Source organism: Schistocerca gregaria, chromosome 1 (genome assembly GCF_023897955.1).
Source record: "Schistocerca gregaria isolate iqSchGreg1 chromosome 1, iqSchGreg1.2, whole genome shotgun sequence".
Lineage (NCBI taxonomy): Eukaryota > Metazoa > Arthropoda > Insecta > Orthoptera > Acrididae > Schistocerca > Schistocerca gregaria.
Genome location: NC_064920.1, coordinates 608,284,979 through 608,312,934, shown reverse-complemented (window position 1 = coordinate 608,312,934; position 27,956 = coordinate 608,284,979). Strand labels below are relative to the sequence as shown.

At 40.0% G+C, this 27,956-nt stretch overlaps 1 protein-coding gene across 3 annotated transcripts in view; it reads left to right on the top strand.

Annotated features, from left to right (window-relative positions):
- LOC126358586 (multiple inositol polyphosphate phosphatase 1) overlaps positions 1 to 27,956 on the top strand; it is a 208,564-nt gene that overhangs the window by 79,461 nt on the left and 101,147 nt on the right. For all 3 annotated transcript variants that reach the window (XM_050007562.1, XM_050007563.1, XM_050007561.1), the window contains 3 exons: positions 16,783 to 16,968; positions 17,234 to 17,368; positions 17,477 to 17,664. In XM_050007562.1, the coding sequence (XP_049863519.1) occupies positions 16,791 to 16,968; positions 17,234 to 17,368; positions 17,477 to 17,664 (501 nt within the window). In that variant the 5' untranslated portion in view covers positions 16,783 to 16,790. The remainder of the gene's footprint in view (positions 1 to 16,782; positions 16,969 to 17,233; positions 17,369 to 17,476; positions 17,665 to 27,956) is intronic.

The window sequence follows — 27,956 nt, the reverse complement described above, 5'->3', positions numbered from 1 at the left end:
AATGGAAGGTTCCAACTGATTGGAAAAGAGCACAGGTAGTCCCAGTCTTCAAGAAGGGTCGTCGAGCAGATGCGCAAAACTATAGACCTATATCTCTGACGTCGATCTGTTGTAGAATATTAGAACATGTTTTTTGCTCGAGTATCATGTCGTTTTTGGAAACCCAGAATCTACTCTGTAGGAATCAACATGGATCCCGGAAACAGCGATTGTGTGAGACCCAATTCGCTTTATTTGTGCATGAGACCCAGAAAATATTAGATACAGGCTCCCAGGTAGATATTATTTTTCTTGACTTCCGGAAGGCATTCGATACAGTTCCGCACTGTCGCCTGATAAACAAAGTAAGAGCCTACGGAACATCAGACCAGCTGTGTGGCTGGATTGAAGAGTTTTTAGCAAACAGAACACAGCATGTTGTTATCAATGGAGAGACATCTACAGAAGTTAAAGTAACCTCTGGTATGCCACAGGGGAGTGTTATGGGACCATTGCTTTTCACAATATATATAAATGTCCTAGTAGATAGTGTCGGAAGTTCCATGCGGCTTTTCGTGGATGATGCTGTAGTATACAGAGAAGTTGTAGCATTAGAAAATTGTAGCAAAATGCAGGAAGATCTGCAGCGGATAGGCACTTGGTGCAGGGAGTGGCAACTGACCCTTAACATAGACAAATGTAATGTATTGCGAATACATAGAAAGAAGGATCCTTTATTGTATGATTATATGATAGCGGAACAAACACTGGTAGCAGTTACTTCTGTAAAATATCTGGGAGTATGCGTGCGGAACGATTTGAAGTGGAATGATCATATAAAATTAATTGTTGGTAACGCGGGTACCAGGTTGAGATTCATTGGGAGAGTCCTTAGAAAATGTAGTCCATCAACAAAGAAGGTAGCTTACAAAACACTCGTTCGACCTATACTTGAGTATTGCTCATCAGCGTGGGATCCGTACCAGATCGGGTTGACGGAGGAGATAGAGAAGATCCAAAGAAGAGCGGCGCGTTTCGTCACAGGGTTATTTGGTAACCGTGATAGCGTTACGGAGATGTTTAACAAACTCAAGTGGCAAACTGCAAGAGAGGCGCTCTGCATCGCGGTGTAGCTTGCTCGCCAGGTTTCGAGAGGGTGCGTTTCTGGATGAGGTATCGAATATATTGCTTCCCCCTACTTATAGCTCCCGAGGAGATCACGAATGTAAAATTAGAGAGATTAGAGCGCGCACGTAAAATGCCCTCTGCCACACACTGTTAGGTGGCTTGTGGAGTACAAATGTAAATGTAAATGTAAATGTGACATGACAGTTTCTTCATGTGTTTTGGCATTGTATACCGACACGATTATTGGTAAATACATATCCCAATTAGAACGTTGTTCGTTAATATAATAACTAAGCATCTTGCCAATTGTCCGATGAACTCTTTCTGTGTGCCCGTTGCACTGAGGGTGTAACGGAGTTGTGCGTAATTTACATGTTTTTAGTAAGTGGCATAGCTGTTTCATTAATTCAGACATAAAATTAGATCCCTGATCTGTAATAATAGCTTCAGGTACGCCAAATTTAAGTATCCAGTTGTTAACTAAAGCTTGGGCAACTGTATTTGCTTGCTGATCTGGGAGACTCACCATAGCTAGATAGCGTGAAAAGTGATCTATGATTGTAAGAACATACTTATTACCAGCAGGTGTTTTATGAAATGGCCCGTAGAGATCCAGTCCACAGATTTGAAGTGGACATGAAGCCTCGGGGAGCCTCTGTAAGAGTACTTTTAAACGAGAAAGTCCAGCTCATTGTGCGCACGCAATGCAATTACGAACGTACTGCGCAACATCCTTCTTTCTGGTTTGCCACCAAAATCGCTCTGCTACACGTCTTTCGGTTGTCCGCTGTCCACAGTGTCCTGCAAGGATATGATCGTGGGCCTCTGCCATTATTTCTTGTCTAAGGTGTTGGGGAACAACAATTCGCGGTCCAACTTTTGTTTTACGGCATAATACACCATCTTCAAAGCAAAATTGTTTTTGAGTTGCGTACTTTTTGCACTCTGTATCCTCATCTTGTGCCTTTCTCCATTCCTCAGTATCTCGGCCTGTTGCTTCCAAAAGTGCTATTTTCCGACTTAGGCAATCTGCATTCATGTGTTTTTTGCCTGGTTTATGGATAACTTCGAAATCCATTTCGGAAAGACATAGGGCCCAACGGGTGAGACGACTTGATGGATCCTTTATCCCAAGCAACCATTTTAAAGCTGCGTGGTCTGTATTAATTATGAATTTCCTACCATGCAAGTAGCAATTAAAGTATTTGATGTCATAAATAACACTTAACAATTCTTTCTCCGTTGTGGAATAATTTCTCTCTGCTGTTGTTAATTGTCTCGAAGTGTAGGCTATGGGGTGTTCCGCGCCATTAATATTCTGACTCAAAACAACTCCTACTGAATGACCACTTGCATCACAAGATAAAATAAATTCTTTATTATAATCTGGGTAGGCTAATACTGGACTGTGTGTTAACTTATCTTTAAGGATTTGAAACGCTGATTCACAATCTTCAGACCAATGAAATTTTGCACCCCTTTTTCAGTAATTGGGTTAAGGGTCGGGCAATTTCAGCAAAATTTTGAACTTATTTTCGGTAATACGATGCGGGACCAATGAAACTTTGTACTTCCTTAACGCGTTGTGGTGTTGGGAAGTCCTTAACTGCCGAAATTAATCGAGGATCTGTTTTAATTCCTTTGTCACCAATGACATGCCCTAGGTATGTAACCACTGTCAATGCAAAACTACATTTTTCCATATTTAATGTTAATTTAGCTTTTCTAAGTCTCTGAAAAACTTTACGCAGACGCACAGCATGTTCATTAATGTCTTTGGAGAATACAATAATATTGTCTAGATATACACAACATTGCTGAGTTTTGAGTCCTCGCAATACTCCATCGAGTAGTCTTTGGAAAGTTGTTGGTGCATTTTTCAAACCGAAAGGCATTCTTCTAAATTGCCAGTGGTCTCCAGGGGTAGAAAATGCTGTTTTATGCCTATCTTCAGGTGCAACTTCCAATTGATGATATCCGCTATGTAAATCGATTGTTGAAAAGTATTTACTGTTACCCAAACTGTCAATGATATCTGTAACGTTTGGAAGAGGATAAACATCTGAGATAGATTGTTTGTTAAGGTGTCTGTAGTCACAACAAAATCTATATCGTTTCGTACCGTCGGGAGACTTCTGTGGAATAATTACAATATTTGAATTATAAGGCGAATCAGAATATTCTATAATTCCATCTTTTAGATGCTGTAAGTGATGTGGAGCTCTATAAGGCTTCCTATAAACTGGGGGGCTATTTCCTGTTGGGATCCTATGCTGTGTGATATCTGTTGCTGGCAGTGGACCTTCTGCATTAAATAAATCTTGGAACTCAACTAAAACTGCTTCTATTGTGTCTCTATCATTTCCTTTCAAATGCTCAATCTTGTGGCGTAATGCGGTTTTATAGGCTTCTGGCTTCTGACCATCATTAATATCTGACCAATGAAATCTTCTTCTTCAAAAGTACTGACTGTAGCTACTAATATTCCCTTATGCAACTCTTTGTCCTCCACTCCGAAATTGTCAATATGTACCGGTACTTTTCTTTCTCCCTCGACGTCTTGAACCCGTACAACACTTCTTAGTACAAAACATTTTCTTCTAATGGCTCTATTAGACATATTGTATCTGTAGGTGCCTCAGGGTCAATGGTCATCCAGAAAAGTTTTCCTGAGCCAGATGGTATCTGATCCCGTGAATCAACCTTCAAGGACGTTGCACGCAGTGTAGTTGATTTCGCCTTCCGGTTAGGGAAATCTTGCGGCAGTGGGCCCTTTGCAGCGATGTCACCTAGCTGAAACGTTATTCCGCTGAGTTCTACAGTTTGCTGTCTGAGGTCGATTTTAGCATGATGTTTATTCGGGAAATCCAACCCTAGGATCACGTCGTACCCGTCAGTTACCTTTGTTAATACTTCTACATCTTCTTGAAATTGTACACCGTGAATATAGAAAATCAATGTGGTACATCCTAATGACTTCACTGTACCTCCTCCTACCCCACTCAGTCTATACCTTGGAGGGTCATATTTCTGTTCTCCAATACATTCATTGCTCACTATTAATACGTTTGTGCCTGTATCCACCAGTATCCTTGCCTCTTTATCCTGTATGGTAGCAGATAACCAGCATTCCGCCTTCACATTCGCCTTAATGGCATGAAATTTTATTGGGAATGCCTGGCGGCGGCTCCGACATTCCCGTTGGGGTTTAACTGATTTCTATTTCCAAAAACTTTCTTAGACCTGCATTCCTTGAATGTGTGACCGATTCTTTGACAAGTAGTGCATTGAGGTTGTCTGCAGTTTTTTGCTATATGTCCCTGTCGATCACACCTAAAACATCGTACTCGTGCTGAAAATACATTTCGCTTCTCCTTGTATCTGGTGGCAATGTCTATTTCTTCTAAAGCCGTCGCCACAGATACAGCTTCCGCTAAATTTTTAAGAAACTCTGCCCTGACACGATGGGACGTTCAGGAGGTAACCCACGTAAAAATGTATCCAGAGCTCTAGTTTCTGCCTCTTGTAAAATAACTTTATTTACTTCATCACTAGTTGTCAACTGATAGGATTAGAAAAGTTAATATTAACACCTATCTACAAAGCTTTCTAATGACTCGTTTTGCCTCTGAGTGATAGTGTTTAACTGCTCTCTATAAAATCTACAGCTGTTCTGTTTTTGAAAACGCTTAAGCAATCCTTTCTTCAGTTCCTCAAATGTTGGAGCATTCCATAATTCTTCATGGTATAATACGTGTGCTTTAGCCTCTCCTAGCAATCTTAACTTTGTCATTTGTGAGAGCTTTTCATCTGACCATGATCCTAACTTTGCAGCTGCTACTAAATTATCAAAAAAGGCTGTTATGTCTTCGCCAGGTTTACCCGAAAAAGGAGTTACCAAGGCTGCTGCTGAGGAATCTAGGGAGGGAGGGATTGAACTGGTTTGCCTAACCTCACACAATTGTTTAAATAATGCATTATTATCACTTTTAAGCTGTGCTATCTGATTAACTAAGCTCTGAATAGCTTCCTCAGTAGAAACCACTTGTGGTGCTGACTCGGACTTTGTATGATTTCGTGTCATCATTTTACAAACTGTTAGTTACACAATCTTACTACACTGAATGAAAAAGATGTTTAAATATTTTCCACAAACTCTTAAAATCATGAGAGAACATACACTTCTAAATAAAGAAAATATTACGACTGCTATACAAACCTCTCCCCTCTCACACATTAAACAATACTAACTGTGGACTTTTAGTGACTGTCATTCACACCTCATATTGAGCCAAGGGTTTTTCTCTGACACTAAATGTAACAGTTGGGATACTAAATGTAGCACTTCTGCTACTAAATATAACTGGGTTTTCTCTTTTGATGCAAGCCAATTGTCAGGATGAGCATTACTGCAATGGGCATTTAATTCTAAAACCTTGTGTCAGGGTGAAAATCCTAAATGAATTAATTTTTCTTTCTTAACAACATGTGGGCAGGGTGGGTTCTTCGTTGGCTCGGGTGTGAGGTAGAATGATACAGCAATTTTACAAAAGATTACTTTTATTACAAGTTTTGTACAACTGTGTTCTTACTCGATGTACGGCAGAACGGCAGCTGTGTTGTTTGCGTAGCATTTTGCTGCGGCAGCGGCGGCGTCTGATTACGCGTGGCAGTGTGTATCTCGTGTCACCATCTCGCCCAGCTGACTGGAGATGCGCAGTGCGAGGTGGCCCGTTTAATTATTGCGAGCGAAATCGTGCATCGGATGGTGATACCTTGGATGTGGCGTCCCAGTGTTTCTCTTCTCTAAGCGGCCGCATGTGACAATGTGTGTAAGCGTCGGCCAGCGGAGTGGCGCGGCGGGGGAAGACCAGTGTCCCGGACTCGAACGATGGACTTCCGCTTGCCATTCTTCGGCTGTCAGGTCTCCGTCCCAGCTCACAGGTGACTGCTGGTGTAAGGCCGTCTCCTTCCCATCCTCACGAGTCACCCGGGTTCATAAAAATCAGACTTCAAATACCTTTTAACTTCTGACGCCGATGCTGCTGCTTGCTATTCCATTACAGCGGCGGACTTGGTGCGTCTGTGTATGATGTAGTCTCTTCTTGCATGACGGTCTTCAGCACCGAAACTCACTGAAAACTACTGCTACTCTTCTCTTCTTCCTTCGTCTCTCGTCTCTTCGTCTGTCAGGCCCACTGCGTCTCGCGTATTTATTCACTTCAGTTTCCTGGAGGTGAACGACTTCACGGTCATTGCCTCTTCTGTCACGTGAAAACCTTCTCGAAGAATCTTCTTTATGTCAGTCATTGGCTCTTGGAATATAGGCAAGGGCCTATGCTCACGTGTGACAACTGAGAAACACGTGAGCCGGTCGGGCGATGCCCTGACGGCTGAATCGACAGCGTCCGCTTATGTGGAACTTGCTGACTTCACGGTCATTGTCTCTTCTGCTCTGCTGTTCTGCCCGCTGTTTGCCAGTATGTAATTCTCTAAACTGAACCAAGTTTTTCATTTATATTCTAATTTCTACTTCACTTTGATTTCACTAATTTATTTACTTAAATGCCACTCAACATTGCCAAAAACTGATGCCTTCGCACACTTAATGCTGAAGTATTGGTCACGTTGTTTCATAAGTAATGAATTCCATTTGTAAACTTTATTAAATGTAGTGTAATATGAATGTATACAGGATGGTCCATTGATAGTGACCGAGCCGAATATCTCACGAAATAAGCATCAAACGAAAAAACTACAAAGAACGAAACTTGTCTATCTTGAAGGGGGAAACCAGATGGCGCTATGGTTGGCCCGCTAGATGGCGCTGCCATAGGTCAGATAGATATCAACTGCCTTTTTTTTTTTTAAAGTAGGAACCCCCATTTTTTATTACATATTCTTTTAGTATGTAAAGAAATATGAATGTTTTAGATGGACCTCTTTTTTCGCTTTTTGATAGATGGCACTGTAATAGTCACAAACGTATAAGTACGTGGTGCACGTAACATTCTGCCAGTGCCGACGGTATTTGCTTAGTGATACATTACCCATGTTAAAATGGACCGTTTACCAATTGCAGAAAAAGTCGATATTGTGTTGATGTATGGCTATTGTGATTAAAATGCCCAATGGACGTGTGCTATGTATACTGCTCCGTATCCTGGACATCATGTAAATGTCTGGACCGTTCGCTGGATAGTTACGTTATTTAAGGAAACAGGAAGTGTTCAGCCACATGTGAAACATCAACCACGACCTGCAACAAATGATGATGCCCAAGTAGGTGTTTTAGCTGCTGTCACGGCTAATCCACACGTCAGTAGCAGACAAATTGCGCAAGAATCAGGAATCTCAAAAACTTTGGTGTTTTTAATGCTACACCAACATCGATTGCACTCATACCATATTTCTGTGCACCGGGAATTGCCTGGCGATGACTTTGAACATCGTGTACAGTTCTGCCACTGGGCACAAGAGAAATTGCGGGACAATGACAGATTTTTTGCACACGTTCTATTTAGCGACGAAGCGTCATTCACCAACAGCGGTAACGTAAACCAGCATAATATGCAGTATTGGCCAACGGAAAATCTTCGATGGCTGCGACAAGTGGAATATCAGCGACCTTGGCGGGTTAATGTATGGTGCGGCATTATGGGCAGAAGGAGAATTGTCTCCCATTTTATCAATGGCAATCTATACGGTACAATGTATGCTGATTTCCTACGTAGTGTTCTACCGATGTTACTACAATATGTTTGACTGCATGACAGAATGGCGATGTACTTCCAACATGATGGATGTCCGGCACATAGTTGGAGCGGTATTGAATAGCGTATTTCATGACAGGTGGATTGGTTATCGAAGCACCTTACCATGACCCGCACGTTCTCCGGATCTGACGGCCCCGGATTTCTTTCTGTGGGGAAAGTTGAAGGATATTTGCCATCGTGATCCACCGACAACACCTGACATCATGCGTCAGCGCATTGTCAATGCACGTGCGAACATTATGGAAGACGAACTACTCGCTGTTGAGAGAAATGTCGTTACACGTATTGCCAAGTGCATTGAGGTTGATGGACCTCATTTTGAGCATTTATTGCATTAATGTGGTGTTTACAGGTAATCACGCTGTAACAGCATGTGTTCTTAGAAATGATAAGTTCACAAAGGTACATGTATCACATTGGAACAACTGAAATAAACTGTTCAACGTAACTACGTTCTGTATTTTAATTTAAAAAACCTACCTGTTACCAACTGTTCGTCTAAAATTGTGAGCCAAATGTTTGTGACAATTACAGTGCCACATATCACAAAGCGAAAAAAGTGGTCCAACTAAAACATACATATTTCTTAATGTACTACACGAATATGTAATAAAAAATGTGGGTTCCTATTTTAAAAATCGCAGTTGATATCCGTTTGACCTATGGTAGTGCCATCTAGCGGGCCAACCACAGCGCCATCTGATTTCCCCCTTCAAGCTAGACAAGTTTCGTTCTTTGTAGTTTTTTTGTTTGACGCTTATTCTGTGAGATATTTGGTCCAGTCACGATCAGTGGACCACCTTGTATAGCCGTATGGAAATGCAGAATTATGCATAACAAAAATAACGTCTTGGAATTGGTAGTGAACCCCAGACATTCATGAAGTTAACCGCAATGTAATGTACATATAATGTAACTGCATTCAAGATGAAAAATTAAATTTATTGTTCCCACAAAGTAAAACTAATGGAATGGGAGCATACACACGTGGTGATAAAATTGTAAAATGAGTCACATGAGAAGTATGAAGTGCTCATAATGGTGAAATGTGAAGTACTGATGTGACACGCAGCATCTGTAATTAATGGAGTTAAACAGTGAATCATACCCATTTTTTTGGGATGTTGCTATATCACCAGGCTTCCTTTATCAATTAACTCCATTTTGAGTTGGAGCCACTGGTGGCTGAAGTCACTCTAATGTACTTGCCTCACTGTACAGTTCCATTAATTACAAATGCTGCATATTCCATTAATACTACTTTGCATTTCACTATCATGAGTACTTCGTACTAATCATTTGACTTACTTTACAATTTTATCACAACAAGCATAAGCTGACATTCCTTGGGTTTCACTTTGTGAGCACAATAAATCTGATTTCTCATCGTGAATGTAGTTACAATATATGTACATTACATTGTGGTTAAACTTATGAATGTCTGGCATTCACTACCAACTTCAAAAGGTTATTTTTCGTATGTACAAGTCTACATTTCCATACTGCTATATGCTTTCACATTTCATTACATTACATATAACTACATGTATGAACAGAAACCTTTATTTCTGAAATAGTATGACCACTATTTCGGCATTATACATGCCAAGACATGATCCTAACTCTGTATCCACCATCATGCATGCATGGATGTGTGTTATCCTCGTGCATCTACTTCAAAGGTAGGCTCTTGTGTGGTCCAGTATTATACTACTACACTTTTTCATTAAAAAGAAGAAGAAGAAGAAGACGAAGTGGGAAAGTTTTAATTCAAGTTGTTGCCAGTCACCTAGGCTTAGCTAAGTGGTTCTATTGCACGTCAGCAGTGACTAACAAAGGTTGAGGCCAGGAGGGTTACGGTAATGTAGGATGTATTGCAGCTAAAGTTCCCACATGCGCAATTCAGAAAAGCTGGTGTTGATGGGAAGGATCCATATGGCATAGGATGTGAAGCACCATCCTATGCTAATCTGTTCATGGGCCATCTAGAGGAATCCTTTCTAAAAACCCAGAATCCTAAACCCCTCACCTGGTTCAGATTCATTGATGACACCTTTGCTATCTGTATTGAAAGTGGACACCTTATTGACATTCCTCCAGAACCTTAACAACTTCTCCCCCATTTGCTTCACCTGGTCCTACCCAGCCCAACAAGCACCTTCCCAGATGTTGACCCCCACCTCAGAGATGACTACATCATTACCTCCGTCCATATCAAACCTACTAACTACTAGCAATACCTCCACCTCGACAGCTACCACCCATTCCATACCAAGGAGTCGCTTCCGTACAGCCTAGCCACCCATGGTCGTCACATCTGCAGTGACAAGCAGTCCCTCTCAAAATATACTGAGGGTCTCACTGAAGCCTCACTGACTGTAATTATCCTCCCATCCTTGTACAAAAACAAATCTCCTGTGCCTTATCTTTTCAGTCTCCCACCCCCTCCCAAAGTCCCACAGTCGGGCCACAGAGGAGCATTCCCCTCATAACTCAGTACCATCTGGGACTGGAGCAACTGAATTACATTCTCCGCCAGAGTTTCGATTATCTCTCGCCGTGCCCTGAAATGAGAAGTGTCCTTCCCACTATTCTTACACCTCTCCTACCACGGTATTCCACCGTCCTCCGAACCTACACTATATACTTGCCCATCCTTACATAACCCCTGCTCCTAATCCCTTACCTCATGGCTCATACTCCTGTAATAGACCTAGATGCAAGACCTGTCCCATACGTCGTCCTACCATCACCTACTCCAGTCTGGTCACTAACATCACCTATCCCATCAAAGGCAGGGCTACCTGTGAAACCAGTCATGTGATTTACAAGCTAAGCTGCAACCACTCTGTTGCATTCTGTGTAGGCATGACAACCAACATGCTGTCTGTCCGCATGAATGGCCACTGACAAACTGGCCAAAAAATAAGTGGACCACCCTGTTGCTGAACATGGAGCCAAACATGATATCCCTCATATCAATGACTGCTTCACAGTCTGGGCCATATGGATCCTTCCAACCAACACCAGCTTTTCTGAATTGCGCAGTTGGGAACTTTCCCTGCAATACATTCTACGTTCCCGTAACCTCCAGGCCTCAACCTTTGTTAGTCAGTGTCCTCACCCATCCAGCCCCCTCCCTGATTCCATTACAGCACTGCACAGCCGTCATTTCACCGCCTCACCAAGTCTTTCAATTTCTTTTTATTTCTCTCCTTTCCAATACTTATCCCCCCTCCCTCGGCATTTTCTCTCCCGCCCTCCATCTAAACTTCAACACTTCACTGTCCTCCACTCCCACCATACTATCCCTCCCCCTCCCCACCCAGTTGCCACTCCCATCATGCACTGGTGCTGCTGCTCGCATTGTTTTCTGCTGGAAAAGGCCTTAATGGCCGAAAACTATAATTTTGGAATCTTTTTCTTGTGCCTATCGCGACTCAGCATCTCCGCTATTCTGTGTAAAATTATTCTTTTATTTCATTTGTATGGTCAATTCTAGCACCATCTACCAGCATTCATTTATTTCTTGGATAGTTTACTCACCACAGTCAGTTTGACATTGGTTCTCTTCAAATAGAAAATGGCACTGCCAAATATTCCTATATGAGATGAAATCTGTATTATATTCAGTCTGTGTGCTGACTGTTGTGAGCCTTTTACTAAATTCTGATATAAATGTAAATACAGGGTGTTTCAAAAATGACCGGTATATTTGAAACGCCAATACAAACTAAACGAGCAGCGATAGAAATATACTGTTTGTTGCAATATGCTTGGGACAACTTTCGAAATTACAGTAGTTACAATTGTCAACAACAGATGGCGCTGCGGTCTGGGAAACTCTATAGTACGATATTTTCCACATATCCACCATGCGTAGCAATAATATGGTGTAGTCTCTGAATGAAATTACCTGAAACCTGGCGGAATGGCTTCACATGCAGATGAGATGTACTGCTTCAGCTGTTCAATTGTTTCTGGATTCTGGCGGTACACCTGGTCTTTCAAGTGTCCCCACAGAAGGAAGTCACAGGGGTTCATGTCTGGCGAATAGGGTGGCCAGTCCACGCCGCCTCCTGTATGTTTCGGATAGCCCAAAGCAATCACACGATCATCGAAATATTCATTCAGGAAATTAAAGACGTCGGCCATGCGATGTGGCCAGGCACCATCTTGCATAAACCACGAGGTGTTCGCAGTGTCGTCTAAGGCAGTTTGTACCTCCACAAATTCACGAAGAATGTCCAGATAGCGTGATGCAGTAATCGTTTCGGATCTGAAAAATGGGCCAATGATTCCTTTGGAAGAAATGGCGGCCCAGACCAGTACTTTTTGAGGATGCAGGGACGATGGGACTGCAACATGGGGCTTTTCGGTTCCCCATATGCGCCAGTTCTGTTTATTGACGAAGCCGTCCAGGTGAAAATAAGCTTCATCAGTAAACCAAATGCTGCCCACATGCATATCGCCGTCATCAATCCTGTGCACTATATCGTTAGCGAATGTCTCTCATGCAGCAATGGTAGCGGCGCTGAGGGGATGCCGCGTTTGAATTTTGTATGGATAGAGTTGTAAACTCTGGTGCATGAGACGATACGTGGATGTTGGCGTCATTTGGACCGCAGCTGCAACACGGCGAACGGAAACCCGAGGCCGCTGTTGGATCACCTGCTGCACTAGCTGCGCGTTGCCCTCTGTGGTTGCCGTACGCAGTCGCCCTACCTTTCCAGCACGTTCATCAGTCACGTTCCCAGTCCGTTGAAATTTTTCAAACAGATCCTTTATTGTATCGCTTTTCGGTCCTTTGGTTACATTAAACCTCCGTTGAAAACTTCGTCTTGTTGCAACAACATTGTGTTCTAGGCGGTGGAATTCAAACACCAGAAAAATCCTCTGTTCTAAGGAATAAACCATGTTGTCCACAGCACACTTGCACATTGTGAACAGCACACGCTTACAGCAGAAAGACGACGTACAGAATGGCGCACCCACAGACTGCGTTGTCTTCTATATCTTTCACATCACTTGCAGCACCATCTGTTGTTGAAAATTGTAACTACTGTAATTTCGAAAGTTTGTCCGCCTGAAAATGTACTGTTGTCCCAAGCATATTGCAACAAACAGTGTATTTCCATCGCTGCTCGTTTAGTTTTTATTGCCGTTTTAAATATACCAGTCATTTTTGAAACACCCTGTATGATATTAATTGAAATTTCTGTATATGGATCATTAATATGCGTACTTACATTAATCTGTATATATTTGTCAGCATTAATTCCTTTGTACACTTTATACCGCAGCTTCTGTCTGATGACAAAATTTTGATACAGACAACCCTTAATAAAGAGCTACACAGTCAAGATATTTCCATATTTCAAGTTGTGCCAAATCTGAATGGTTATCTGCCTCTACCATAGATGTATTTCTCCATCAAATAATGTTAATTAAATTATAGCTGATTTGATTTACAACTCCTGCCACTACATAGAATATGATCTACACGCCTTATGTAACTGCTTTAAAGAGGGAGAGAGAGAGAGAGAGAGAGAGAGAGAGAGAGAGAGAGATTCCATTTCAAGTGGTCCATTTACAGAGATTTTCCCCATTTTACTATCCAGAACTTTTGTGCAGATGTGCTAAATGAACAGCCAACAAATTTTAGTGCTTCATTAGTAGGAGCCTCTCAAGTGGAGGAGGACAAAATATTGTTTTGATATTTCAAAAATTGCATAGTGACATTTTGTAAGTTTTATTTCATTTGATTCACTATTTCTGCTCCAAGTGGTACTTGGAGACTTCTATGAATTTTGCTATGTAACGTTTCTCCCAAGTTTAAGTAGCCCAATGTCTTCACATAGTTGAGTTAGGTGCCTCTCCATTTGTGACCTTGTTTTGTATTTTGTTTACAAAACCTACTAGTTTCATTAATTTTGGTTTCATAGTTTTTGTAATAGATTGAGATGAGGTTAACCAAAACAATATTTTCTGCATAAATAAGTGAATTTTGAACCCTTGTATATCTTAGGGACACTTGATCCATACTTGTATTAACTATCCATATTAACTTGTATTAACTATCCATGCTTATATTAACTATCATTTGAACAAGCATTGTTTATCTACAAAATATTAAATCTGGATGACATTTAAATTTACCCAGCACAGTTCCCCAAGCAAATTAATATTCTGTAACAACATATTATAAGATCACTCAGTTTGTAGCAAAGTAGTAATAAATGCATGCACAAATTCAGTATGTCTTGAATGAAAACTGAAACTTGTTGTTCTATGATTTTTCAATTTTTTAAGTCTTTATTAAACATGGAAAAGGCTAACAAATATCAGAAAAATTAATTGAATTTATATTTGGATGTGACTTTTCACCCTGATGCTTTGCAAAACTGATGGATTCAGCAAGTGAAAAAGATTTTCCATTGCATACTTTTGGTAATTTGGATGCACCAAGGCACCATTTACTTCTCTTTAATTCTAGACAAAGCCTGCAGCAGGTTGGAGACACTCGTAAAGAAAAAGATCTGTTGTTGAGTCGTTCCAGCCAAAAGTTCCCTTGCAAGGTAGTGTGAAGATGGACATTGTTGTGTAGCAAGCCCACTCCTTTTTTCAGCATTTGAAATGCTCCTTTGAGTTTTTCTAGGGTTTCACAGTATTGTTGTGGGTCGATGGTTTCCCTCTGAGGCAGGAAATGATGCATTCTTGGCCCCAAAACACTGAGGCTATGATTTTTTTGTCTGAAATTGTGGTTTTAAAATTTTTGACAGAGGAGGAGATGATGTGACACTGTTGTGATGCCTGTCTTTCTGTCTCAGGCATTTAGTGAGCCCCCTCATTTCATCTCCAGTCACAATAGAGCTCACAAAATCCTTACCTTCTCACCTGATTTTTCTTGTGCTGCTCTATCAACTGTTTTTGGACCCAGCTTGCATGCAGTTTCTGGTATTTAGTCATTTCTTTGAGTGTCTCTTATAAGAGAGTTCCATAGAGTTGTGGAAACATTGCAGAAGTTTCATCCACTGTCAAATGGAGGTCTTTGTGCATTAGTTCCTTGATTTTTTTTCACCATCTCATCAGTCAAAATAGAATCTCTTCCCCTCCTCTGTGTGTCATGGACATTTATTCTGCCTGTACTAAACTCCTTACTCCACTTAAACATGCTCACTCTGTTTATAACACCTTTGCCATAAACTTTTTTGATTCGTGAAAAAATTTCGGTAGGTGTTATTCCTTTATAGGTAGGATTTCTTACTGACGACGATTTTCATGCAACTGGACAATAATATGTGGGTTTACGTATTACTGTGTTTCTGTGTTGCTTGCTCTGGTCAGAGGATACCTGTCTGCCACTCAATGTTGCCACACCTCGAAAAACAGGAAACCACAGCCCTTTATGGTCAGAGTACACTTACTTCCTGAACATGCTCCGTATAACATGTTCATTATAAAGCCATTTGCTGACATAATTTGAATCTCTGAAAAGACCATACTGTAACCCATTCTCAAGGAAGAGCATCACTATCAGAAAAAAGGGAATGGGTTCATGAAATTCTTTTAAGTTTGCTAAAAAGTCAGCAAGCATGGGCAATTTGAACAAAAATTATGTTTAAACTGCCAGACTGAATTCTGCTATGAATTGGTTTCTGTTACAGTATCATCCGATAATGATTAGATGAAAGCATGTAAAAGGATTAAAAGCAGTTTGAATTCTCATGAAGCTTTCCTCCAGCAGAATTTCGTATCTCTGAGTGGGAAACTAAACAGCTAAAAAGTTTTGAAGATGTGCTAATGAGACAGAGACTTTCTGATGAAGTACCTGACTTTTTTTGAGACTGGGAAGTTCTACAGGTTGCACCCTGGAGTAAAGGACTAGGTTTAGATCAGAATTTGTGTTATAAAAGTTCAAAAATTAATCTGATTGTAATTAATCAAATTGAAAGAAGTGGTACTTGCTATAATTAATCAAATTGAAAGAAGTGGTACTTACTTATCGTCAAAACCAGCATGACCAAGAAATTGATTTTTCTGAATTCTAAGAACTCAGCTGAAGATAGTGTTTCCTTGTTGGTTTTTCAGGGATCCATCATAGTGTTTGCACAATTCATACAAAATGTAAGATTGGTGACTCCTGATAGTATCTTTGATAAGGACTATAAATTTTGGGTGAATTTGACAGAATGCAGAACTAGCAACTCTTTTGCAATTCAGGTGTTTAAAAATCATTTACTGTTGCAATAAATTTTATGTGTTCACCTTCACTCTTATCTATCTCAAATATTATTGACATGAAAGTGATAAAAACCAGTAGGATTTATTAACAAGGTATTAAACAAGGAAATCACAAGAATAGAGCTTCCTAACCCAATTGCATGAAGGCATCAAACAACTTAAACTTATTATGTTTCCCGCCACAGAATTTATGATGACTTTAAGTGCCACTTGGAGAAAACCTTAGTGAATAAAATGACATAAACATATGGCATGTGCACAACACAAACTGTTCAGCTTACGTGCCAATTTCTGCTGCTCCAACATGATTATTCACTGAATTACAGCATTTCAAATATTAGCAACATTTTACCATTGTTTTCTTTAGCAGTTGTTGCTGACAAGGTGATGAAATTTGTGGGCTAGAAATTAGTCTTTCTTCCCATGATCAATTAACAAACCTGTACACAAAATTGGAACAAACTCTGATGTGGTGGAATGCGAATGCCATAACCGCTTGACATTAAATCACCCAATTGAAAACCTGCTGACTCAATCTGTATAACAATAAGAGGATGCAATTGCAGTACATAGAACAAGCAAAGAATTAACTAACATCCCGTTATGTGATTCAGTATTTACAGCAGGAACTAATTCTTTTCTAATTCACTTTCAGGCAGCAAGATGACTCACAGTTACCTTGGAAAATACATTTGCTTTATGTTTATATACTCTGCGTTGGCCAGTAACCCAAGCAGTGGTTGTCATAGTATTAAAGAACATGTGATAGCTGAACATTTGGCAACAAAGACACCTTACCGGTTTGTGATGAACTCGAACGATAAGCCTGTAAACATACCAGGTAAGTACTGTCACAGGCATTTAAGTTACTCTCAAACACTCAGTGCTTCATACACAAGAAAAAAATTTGTGGAAAAGGTTGATTATATCATTTCTGTATACAATATTTTACACCAATTTTTTTTAATAAAGTGAAGGTCAGAAAGAAGTATATTACTTGGTATGATTTAGTTTATGCCAATATTCGTCTGTTCATTCAATTCAACTTTGAAAATTTGATACAATGCAGCAGTTGTTATTTATATTATCCCAGCTTTTCATTACAGGGTGTGAGCCACAACGTATTTGGTTATTAGTACGTCATGGAACACGTTATCCTGGTCGCCAAATGATATTCAAAATGACTACACAGTTGTCAGAATTAAGAGATATCATTGTCATTGGCTATAGGGGAAAAAAAGGTATATTCATTATGCATCATATTTTATTCTCTGGTTCTCCTCTGCGAGAGTAATAAGTAATTATTTCCTTTGCTTGCTGATATATTGTTACATGTGTCATTTTATTAGAATATGGACCAGACCATATTTGTGCAAAGGATATTGGAAGACTGAAAGCATGGAATCTTAATGTACAAGAATCACAAGAAAAACATTTGGCCCATGAAGGAGAAGATGAAATGATAGAATTAGCAGAAAGATTCCAGAAACGATTTCCTAAACTATTTCCTGGACATTTTGACAACAACACCTATAGGGTAAGTTTACTGAATAAATGTTGTGCATACACATATGAATTGTTTCTTCGTGCAAGCTGTAGGAGTGGTTCTTCAGCTATTACTTAACCTTTTTATAAATATTGTTATAACCCTGTACGTAATACTTGAATATGGGCCATGCCACCAGAGGCCGCCTGCAATAGACCACAACTTGTGCACACAGCACAGCATCTAGCACACCATCTATCATAGCTCTCCTCTTTATAAGCACAGTGCAGCCAGCATTCACTCTCATATTGTGTTCATATCAGTTATCTGCAACTGCTTGTATCAGTATCTGCGTTGTTTCTATGTTTGTCTCAATGTTCTCAGCTGTTTGGGTGTATGTGGAAGAAGAATAAATTTTGGTTCATGGTGGTCATTTGTTGTGTGTGTCTTACTGTGTGCTACAACTGGTGACAAGTGGCGTGTTCACTTCTGCATGCCTGATCTATTTGGTTGCTCCTTCAGTTCTTCTGACCACAGAAGCATTACTCTAATCTCTCCTCAATCAGCATCAAGCTCTTATGGTTGCTGTTGTGAACTTGTCAGCCATCTGTTTATCAAATTGCAGATGAACGAAGTGCTCATACTATGAGTGCACACAGGTGCAGTCATGACTTCATTGAACTTACAGACTTTTGTGGATTTTGGATCTCCAGCTTTGTCTCCGGTTACTCAATGTGTGCTGAGTTAGTACAAGCACCATATTCCAATTTTGGGGTTAGTTCCTGACTTTTTTGATAGTGGATGATACTGGCACTGCAAATTTTGTTCAGTCTTGATGCTTTCAACGCGCCCCCTTCCCCCTCCTCCTCCTCCTCCTCCCCCCCTCCTCCCCCCTCAAATACGGTGCACTTCATTTCCAACCATGTCCATTGCCACCAGTTAGATTCTCTGTGTTCTGAGTTTGTGTCTTTTCTTGGATGAGTTAGATTGTGCCACTAATTTTGCAGTCTGCATTACCCTGAAACCTATGACGCAGTTGAGCTTTTTCCATGTGTGCCCCATTTAATTGGCTTTGCATGATCAAGCGACATCAGAAGTGAACAGAATGATTTTGTTGGTGGTTACACAGCCTATTACATTGAGTGAGTGGTCTATCCCCCCTCTCTCCCCCCTGTGATTGTTAAAAAAACTAACTGATCAATTAATGCTCAATGTTTCATTGGCGTCTACTCTTTGCCTTATCTGGATGAGGATGAGTTATTGGCTAAACTCACCAGGAGCCATTTCTTTTCCAAAATTGGTTTATTTGAAGCCTATCAACAGATTCCATTGGACGAGGATTCTAACTGGCTCCTTGTGACTAACACTCCATTCGGGCTGTACCAATAACAGCACCTCCTGTTCGTGTGGCTAGCACCCCGATGATTTTTCTGTGTCTTAGAACAATTGACACTGTCTGTCTGGGGTGCATCAACTGTCTTGATGACATTGTAATTACATCTGAGTAATGTAGTGAATTTTGTTAGACACCATTTGGACCCATGCCGTAGTAAACTGTGGCCTGCCAATGCTCCCAGGCTACATATGTAACACAGGCACTTTAAATTTATTACAGGAATCAAACCAAGAAAAGCAATAATGAGAATCTCTGAAGTGGTAGACACCAAGAGTCTCAGCATGACACTGATCAGTGTTGCTGCACTCAGCATTATTCTAGTTTTGACACACACATTTAATTTTTCCATCATGAATGGGGACCACTAAATAAATCATTGTCCAACCCCCCATTAACTTGTGGTATCCAGCCTGTTGCCATTTTACTCATCCTGGTATCTGAGCAACAGCCTGAATACAAGATCCCATAATCTTTTATGGTAAGTGTCAGTCTTTTCTCATAAACATTGTAGCATCACCACAGCAATAATGTAGGTTACTCAAGATCTGAAATGTACTATGCATACTTGTGATCCCATGGTAACAATGTTACCAGATTTAACCATAGTGGCAACTTTAACTCTGCTCACTAAATCATGGCCACTAAATCAGTAACATCTCATCAGTGTCCTGTAAATACTGTTTATGTGCCAATGAGCTACAGAATTATTTAAGTGCCACCTATGAAGGTTCCTTCAGATGGGCATAGATCTGGTCCTAAAACTAACTACAATGAAATCCCATGTAATTTTAATGTATTATCAGAAGTTAATTGCTCCCATCTTCTGTGAAGACTTGCTTCCTGTTGTTCTTCTTGGTACCCCAATACCATGTCAGAAAACAGTGATGAATTGGTTAAGACTTTGGATGGTGTGATTATATGGTAATAAAATTTTATATATTAAAATTTTCTTTTGCTCATGTTGTTGTCACAGTGTTTAGAGCCTGTACCTTTCACTTGATTGTCTCTTGAGACTCAAAATAAGAATAAAAAAATGTTAGGTTGGTTCATAGATTCTGTATGCAAATAATGTTGCCCAGCAACAAGTTTAGAATTCAGTATCAAACACAATAGATTAATTAAATAGACATAGTAAATGGAAGAATGGTGAAAAATCTACTAGCTGTATCTAATCAGATCTAAAGTATCAGGTGTCTGGAAAATAAGGAGGAATTTAAATTTTGCACCATTTTCTCATATGGCAGTTGGCAGCCATGGTTTTTTCACATTTGTTACTTGTGATCCCTTCCATTAGTAGCCTGATAGCTTTTGTGTGGTGAGCGTTGTTGTTGGGTGCTTATTTTCATCGTGGAGAATAGGAGAACTGAGCAACTTATCCAAGTGATAAAAAGTTATTACAAAAACAGTGAAAGTCCCACGGCAACCATCAGTGAATTGCACGTGACACTCAGACATAATGCTTGTACAATAAAATCATCAGTTCGATAGTTCATCCAGAATTTCAAGATCCCTGAGTTCTGTTTCAAATATTAAGTAAACAGGACAACCACATTCTGTTGAAACATAAGAAAACATTGCTACCATGCAATGTGAACGTAAGCCCCAAAAAATTGACTTGCCGACAAGCTCAACAATTAAATTTATCACTAAGTTCATTGCATGAAATCCTTTCAAAAGATCTGAAAAATCATGTGAACAAGATTCAACTTGCACAAGAGTTGAACCCTGCAGACCATGGAAAGAGGCATCCATTTGCTCAGTGGGTCTTGGATTGAAAAGTGAAGACTGAGAACTTCACAAAAAGAATAATTTTCACAGTAGTAGTGCACTTTCATTTCAGTGGATACGCCAATAAACAGAACTGCAGAAAAAAAATCTGCAAGTGACTGTGGAAGATGAGATGCATCCACAACATGTGACTGTATAGTGTGGGGTCTGGGCAGGAGCAGCGATCGGCCCATACTTTTTTGAAAATGGTGAGGGAACTCCTGTCACTGTGAACAGCAACCATTATGGAAATATGCTTTCTGATTGGTTTTTTCTTCTTATTGATGAAAATGATGATTTTTTTTGTTTCAACAAGATGATGTGACATGCCACATGTCCTGTGAAACAATTGCTCTGCTGCGTGAAACGTTTCCTCAAAAAATTATCTCTTTGCATGGTAACCAGGAATGGCCTGCCAGATCATGCAATCTTACGGCTTGTGACTTTTTTTATGGGTATTTGTGAAATCAAAAGTGCATGTGGATAGACCACAAACAATACACCAATTGAAGGATAAAATTAAAATTAATGGCATACAACCAGATGTTTGTGAATATGTCATCGTTAACTTCAATGAACGTTTAGTTGTCGCTGTGCGGCATTGGGTCATCATATGGAGAATGTAATTTTTTGAATATAAATGGGAGAAGTTACTTAATGTGTTTGAAAAAAAATTACATTTTAATAAATTTTGTATTTTCTATAGTACTTTAATACTCATCCCTACTTCCTGGACAATCTCTAGTTCGAGCCCTGATACAGTGGTTGGAAACTCATTATAAATTTTAAATAAATCTGATAACACTGCAAAATTACTTAGAATGCATGAATTAACTGTGCAAATATGTTCTGTATTCAGATCAATGCTAATGGCAATAAAATAAAGTCAGTCCTGCACACAATGACATTATCCTAAGTTTCAACAGCTGTAAAATATTCAGAGACAATCTCAGCTGTTTTCTCCAATTCCTAACCACCCCTACAGATGTAAATCCCTAGATCAGTGAACCACTGACGAAATTGTTGTAAGTGTTGATTGCCGTCTCGAAAAACAAATAAGTCCATGAAATAAGGCATCTAAATCACTGCCCAAAGTACCACAGATCCTGCGTAATTAAATAAAAATCCAGAATGCAGTAAAATTTAAGCATTGCTTTGAAGCATCACTCAAATTATTACCACAACAGTTAGGGCCTATTGGATGAACATCACTGACTGGAGGTTAGTTCTGCTGTTAGTTCAGAAATTGAACTCTGTCATATAACACTAAATGTGGATCCACCAAAGAAAGTTCAGTGTTGATTTAAGTTTGAGATGTGCATGGTAACACCATGATTTTCACACTTATCTCCAGTCATTAATCATACATCATGGATACACAGTGTGTGTAATCAAAGGTGTCATGTTACAAAGATAGAGGAAAGTAAACAGCAAAAGGAGAAATCTTAAAGCTATACCACATATAAAAAAGATTTGTGGTTGAATATTATATTGGACCAATATAAATACACAGTAGAATGCAAAAGAAGCTGATAAAGTTGCTATGGCCAACAAGAAATAGGTTTAACTGTTTTTATGCAAATACATTGTTAGTAAATTCTACACTCATTCCATTGTGACTCCTGTTGCTTCATTTCTTGTCAGTACTGGAATTTCTTCTTAGACAGATTTTCGTATCGAATTTACAAGGTGTACAACTTTGCTTCCACCGTTTGCCGATAGGTAGCGACAACGGTAAGTAGCAGTCAAAAGAAACAGATCACAGACATCAGGCAGTTAGCTTGAACCTTAGATTAGATTAGATTAGATTAGATTAGATTAATACTTGTTCCATAGATCATGAATACGACACTTCGTAATGATGTGGAACGTGTCAGGTTAATGAAAGATGTCTGTACAAGATATTACATTACACAAAATATTGCATGACACTAATGCTCTAGTTAGTTTTTTTTCCCTCCCTTAATTTATATCTAAAAACATAACCTCATTCAAACATTAGTCAGTTGTGTCTGCGTCATAAAGTTGTTCTTGATTGAAAATGTCAGTTTACGAGCCTAACTCTCGTCATTTGTGCGAGGTGTCACTGTTTTGTTTCAGTGTGAAGAAAACAGAGGCTGAGTCTCATCGAATGCTCTCAACTACGTATGGTAAGGACGCTATTAGTGAAAGAATGTGGTTTCAATGCTTCAAGAACAGTGGTTTTAACGTTATAGACTGGCATAGTCCTGGAGGAAAGAATGTTTTCGAAGATGCAGAATTGGAGACACTGCTGAGTGAAGACTCACGTCAGACTCGAGAAGAATTGGCATGATTAGTGGGAGTGACCCAGCAAGCCATTTCAAAACATCTCAAGGCTATGGGCATAATTCAGAAACAAGGAACTTGGGTCTCTCGTGAGCTGAAACCAAGAAACGTTGAACGGCATTTGTGTGTTTGTGAACACTTGCTTAAATAGCAAAAATGGAAGGGATTTCTGCATCGCATTGTGTCCGTGGCCGAAAAATGGGTTCATTATGATAACCCTAAATGCCAAAATCATGGGGATATCACAGCCATGCTTCCACGTCGATGGCAAAACCGAATATTCATGGCTCCAAGATCATGCTCTGCATTTGGTGAGCCCAGCTCAGCGTCGTGTTCTATGAGGTGTTAAAACCAAGTGAAACAATCACAAGTGCTCATTATCGAATGCAATTAATGTGTTTGAGCACAGCATTAAAAGACAAATGGCCGCAATACAGCGAGAGGCGCAATAAAGTGATTTTGCAGCACGACGTTGCAAAAAAGGTCAAAAAGTACGTGGAAACGTTAAAATGGGAAGTCTAACCCCACCCGCCGTATTCTCCAGACATTGCTCCCTCTGACTATCACCTCCTTAGATCAGTGGCGAATGGCCTGGCTGACCAACACTTCCGATCTCATGAAGAAGTCACAAATTGCATCAATTCGTGGATCACTTCAAAAGATAAAAAATTTTTTTGATGCAGGATTTGTACACTGCCTGAAAGATGGGAGAAAGTAGTGGCCAGTGATGGAAAATACTTTTAATGCTACATGTGTAACCAATTTGTTTCATTAAAGCTTGTTTATGTCGTGCTTTGTAAATATTTTAATAGACTCTAATTAAGCTTAGTGCCAGAGGCTGCTCGTATGTTTAATTAAAACAGCTGTGCATTTTCGTAACCATGATGTTTCATAGGAATATGGGTACAGTCAAATGCACCTAAATCATCAGGTAAATGCACTACCAATGATTTAAAGGAAGGTGAGGACAATTTCACTGCAAGTTCAAGATGGTTGGATTTTGTTGTTGTTGTTGTTGTTGTTGTTGTGTTGGTGGTGGTCTTCAATCCTGGACTGGTTTGATGCAGCTCTCCATGCCACTCTATCCTGTGCAAGCCTCTTCATCTCCCAGTACCTACTGCAACCTACATCCTTCTGAATCTGCTTAGTGTATTCATCTCTTGGTCTCCCTCTACGATTTTTACCCTCCACGCTGCCTTCCAATACTAAATTGGTGATCCCTTGATGCCTCAGAACATGTTCTACCAACCAATCCCTTTTTCTCGTCAAGTTGTGCCACAAACTTCTCTTCTTCCCAATTCTATTCAATACCTCCTCGTTAGTTATGTGATCTACTGATCTAATCTTCAGCATTCTTCTGTAGCACCACATTTCGAAAACTTCTATTCTCTTCTTGTGCAAACTATTTATTGTCCATGTTTCACTTTCTTACATGACTACACTCCATACAAATTCTTTCAGAAACGACTTCCTGACACTTAAATCTATACTCGATGTTAACAAATTTCTCTTCTTCAGAAACGCTTTCCTTGCCATTGCCAGTCTACATTTTATATCCTCTCTACTTCGACCATCATCAGTTATTTTGCTCCCCAAATAGCAAAACTCCTTTACTACTTTAAGTGTCGCATTTCCTAATCTAATTCCCTCAGCATCACCCGACTTAATTTGAATACATTCCATCATCCTCATTTTGCTTTTGTTGATGTTCATCTTATACCCTCCTTTCAAGACACTGTCCATTCCGTTCAACTGCTCTTCCAAGTCGTTTACTGTCTCTGACAGAATTACAATGTCATCGGCGAACCTCAAATTTTTTATTTATTCTCCCTGGATTTTAATACCTACACCGAATTTTTCTCTTGTTTCCTTTATTGCTTGCTCAATATACAGATTGAATAACATCAGGGAGAGGCTAAAACCTGTCTTACTCCCTTTCCAACAACTGCTTCCCTTTCATGTCCCTCGACTCTTATAACTGCCATCTGGTTTCTGTACAAATTGTAAATAGCCTTTCGCTCCCTGTATTTTACCCCTGCCACCTTTAGAATTTGAAAGAGAGTATTCCAGTCAACATTGTCAAAAGCTTTCTCTAAGTCTACAAATGCTAGAAACGTAGGTTTGCCTTTCCTTAATCTTTCTTGTAAGATAAGTCGTAAGGTCAGTATTGCTTCACGTGTTCCAGTATTTCTACGGAATCCAAACTGATCTTCCCCGAGGTCAGCTTCTATTAGTTTTTCCATTCGTCTGTAAAGAATTCGTGTTACTATTTTGCAGCTGTGGCTTATTAGACTGCTTGTTCAGTAATTTTCACATCTGTCAACACCTGCTTTCTTTGGGATTGGAATTATTATGTTCTTCTTGAAGTCTGAGGGTATTTCGCCTGTTTCATACATCTTGCTCACCAGATTGTAGAGTTTTTTCAGACCTGGCTCTCCCAAGGCCGTCAGTAGTTCCAATGGAATGTTGTCCACTCCGGGGGCCTTGTTTCGGCTCAGGTCTTTCAATGCTCTGTCAAACTCTTCACGCGGTATCGCATCTCCCAGCTCATCCTCATCCACCCCCTCCCTTTCCATAATATTGTCCTCAAGTACATCGTCCTTGTATAGACCCTCTATATACTCCTTCCACCTTTCTGCTTTCCCTTCTTTGCTTAGAACTGGGTTTCCATCTGAGCTCTTGATGATCATACAATTGGTTCTCTTATCTCCAAAGGCCTCTTTAATTTTCCTGTAGGCAGTATCTATCTTACCCTTAGTGAGAGAAGCCTCTACATCCTTGCATTTGTCCTCTAGCCATCCCTGCTTAGCCATTTTGCACTTCCTGTTGATCTCATTTTCAAGACGTTTGTATTCCTTTTTGCCTGCTTCATTTACTGCATTTTTATATTTTCTCCTTTCATCAATTAAATTTAATATTTCTTCTGTTACCCAAGGATTTCTAGCAGCCCTCGTCTTTGTACCTACTTTATCCTCTGCTGCCTTCACTACTTCATCCCTCAAAGCTACCCATTCTTCTTCTACTGTATTTCTTTCCACCATTACTGTCAATTGTTCCCTTATGCTCTCCCTGAAACTCTGTACAACCTCTTGTTCTTTCAGTTTATCTCGGTCCCATCTGCTTAAATTGCCACCTTTTTGCATTTTCTTCAGTTTTAATCTACAGTTCATAAACAATAGATTGTGGTCAGAGTCCACATCTGCCCCTGGAAATGTCTTACAATTTAAAACCTGGTTCCTAAATCTCTCTCTTACCATTATATAATCTATCTGAAACCTGTCAGTATCTCCAGGGTTCTTCCATGTATACAACCTTCTTTCATGATTCTTAAACCAAGTGTTAGCTATGATTAAGTTGTGCTCTGTGCAAAATTCTACCAGGTGGCTTCCTATTTCATTTCTTAGCCCCAATCCATATTCACCTACTATGTTTCCTTCTCTCCCTTTTCCTACACTCGAATTCCAGTCACCCATGACTATTAAATTTTCGTCTCCCTTCACTATCTGAATAATTTCTTTTATTTGATCATACATTTCTTCAATTTCTTCGTCATCTGCAGAGCTAGTTGGCATATAAACTTGTACTACTGTAGTAGGTGTGGGCTTCGTATCTATCTTGGTCACAATAATGCGTTCACTATGCTGTTTGTAGTAGCTTACCCGCATTCCTATCTTCCTATTCATTATTAAACCTACTCCTGCATTACCCCTATTTGATTTTGTGTTTATAACCCTGTAGTCACCTGACCTGAAGTCTTGTTCCTCCTGCCACCGAATTTCACTAATTCCCACTATATCTAACTTTAATCTATCCATTTCCCTTTTTAAATTTTCTATCCTACCTGCCTGATTGAGTGATCTAATTACTAACAAAGAGATAGAGGGGCTGGCCAGTACTTACCTCAGCTCAGTACAGCCGATAGAAACACAAAAACAACCGAAAATTTAAGCTCCTAGCTTTCGGAATAAATGTTCCTTCATCAGGGAGGAGAGAGGGGAAAGAAAGGGAAGAAGGGAAAGTGGATTTAGTTACTCACAACCCAGGTTATGAAGCAACAGGGAAAGGAAAACAGGGAAGGTAGCAAGGATGGAGGCATGGTTGTCAGAGGGAAGTGATCTGACATTCCACGCTCTGATCCGTAGAATGCCAGTTTTCTTTCTCCTGATAACGATATCCTCTTGAGTAGTCCCCGCCTGGAGATCCGAATGGGGAACTATTTTACCTCCGGAATATTTTACCCAAGAGGACGCCATCATCATTTAATCATACAGTAAAGCTGCATGCCCTCAGGAAAAATTACGGCCATAGTTTCCCCTTGCATTCAGCCGTTCGCAATACCAGTACAGCGTTTTGGTTATTGTTACAAGGCCAGGTCAGTCAATCATCCAGACTGTTGCCCTTGCAACTACTGAAAAGGCTGCTGTCCCTCTTCAGGAACCACACGTTTGTCTGGCCTCTCAACAGATACCCCTCCGTTGTGGTTGCACCTACGGTACGGCTATCTGTATCGCTGAGGCACGCAAGCCTCCCCACCAACGGCAAGGTCCATGGTTCATGGGGGGAGGGATGGTTGGATATCTGGAAGAAATGATACGGCATAAGGCAGAATGAATTTGCAGTGAAAAACGTTCAGTAGATTCTTAGAGTCTGTTACACAATTTTGTGAGAAATTAAGAAAAATTATACATGAAGAAAATCATATTCCTGATCAGCTGTGACGAAATAGGGCTAAATTATAAAATGCTTCCATCTAAAACTCTAGCCTCAAAAGAAGAAAAGGCTGCCTCAGCCTACAAAAACATAAAAAGAGGTTAACAGTTCTTGCTAAATTGAATGCAAGTGGAGACCATACACTGAAACTGCTGGTAATAGG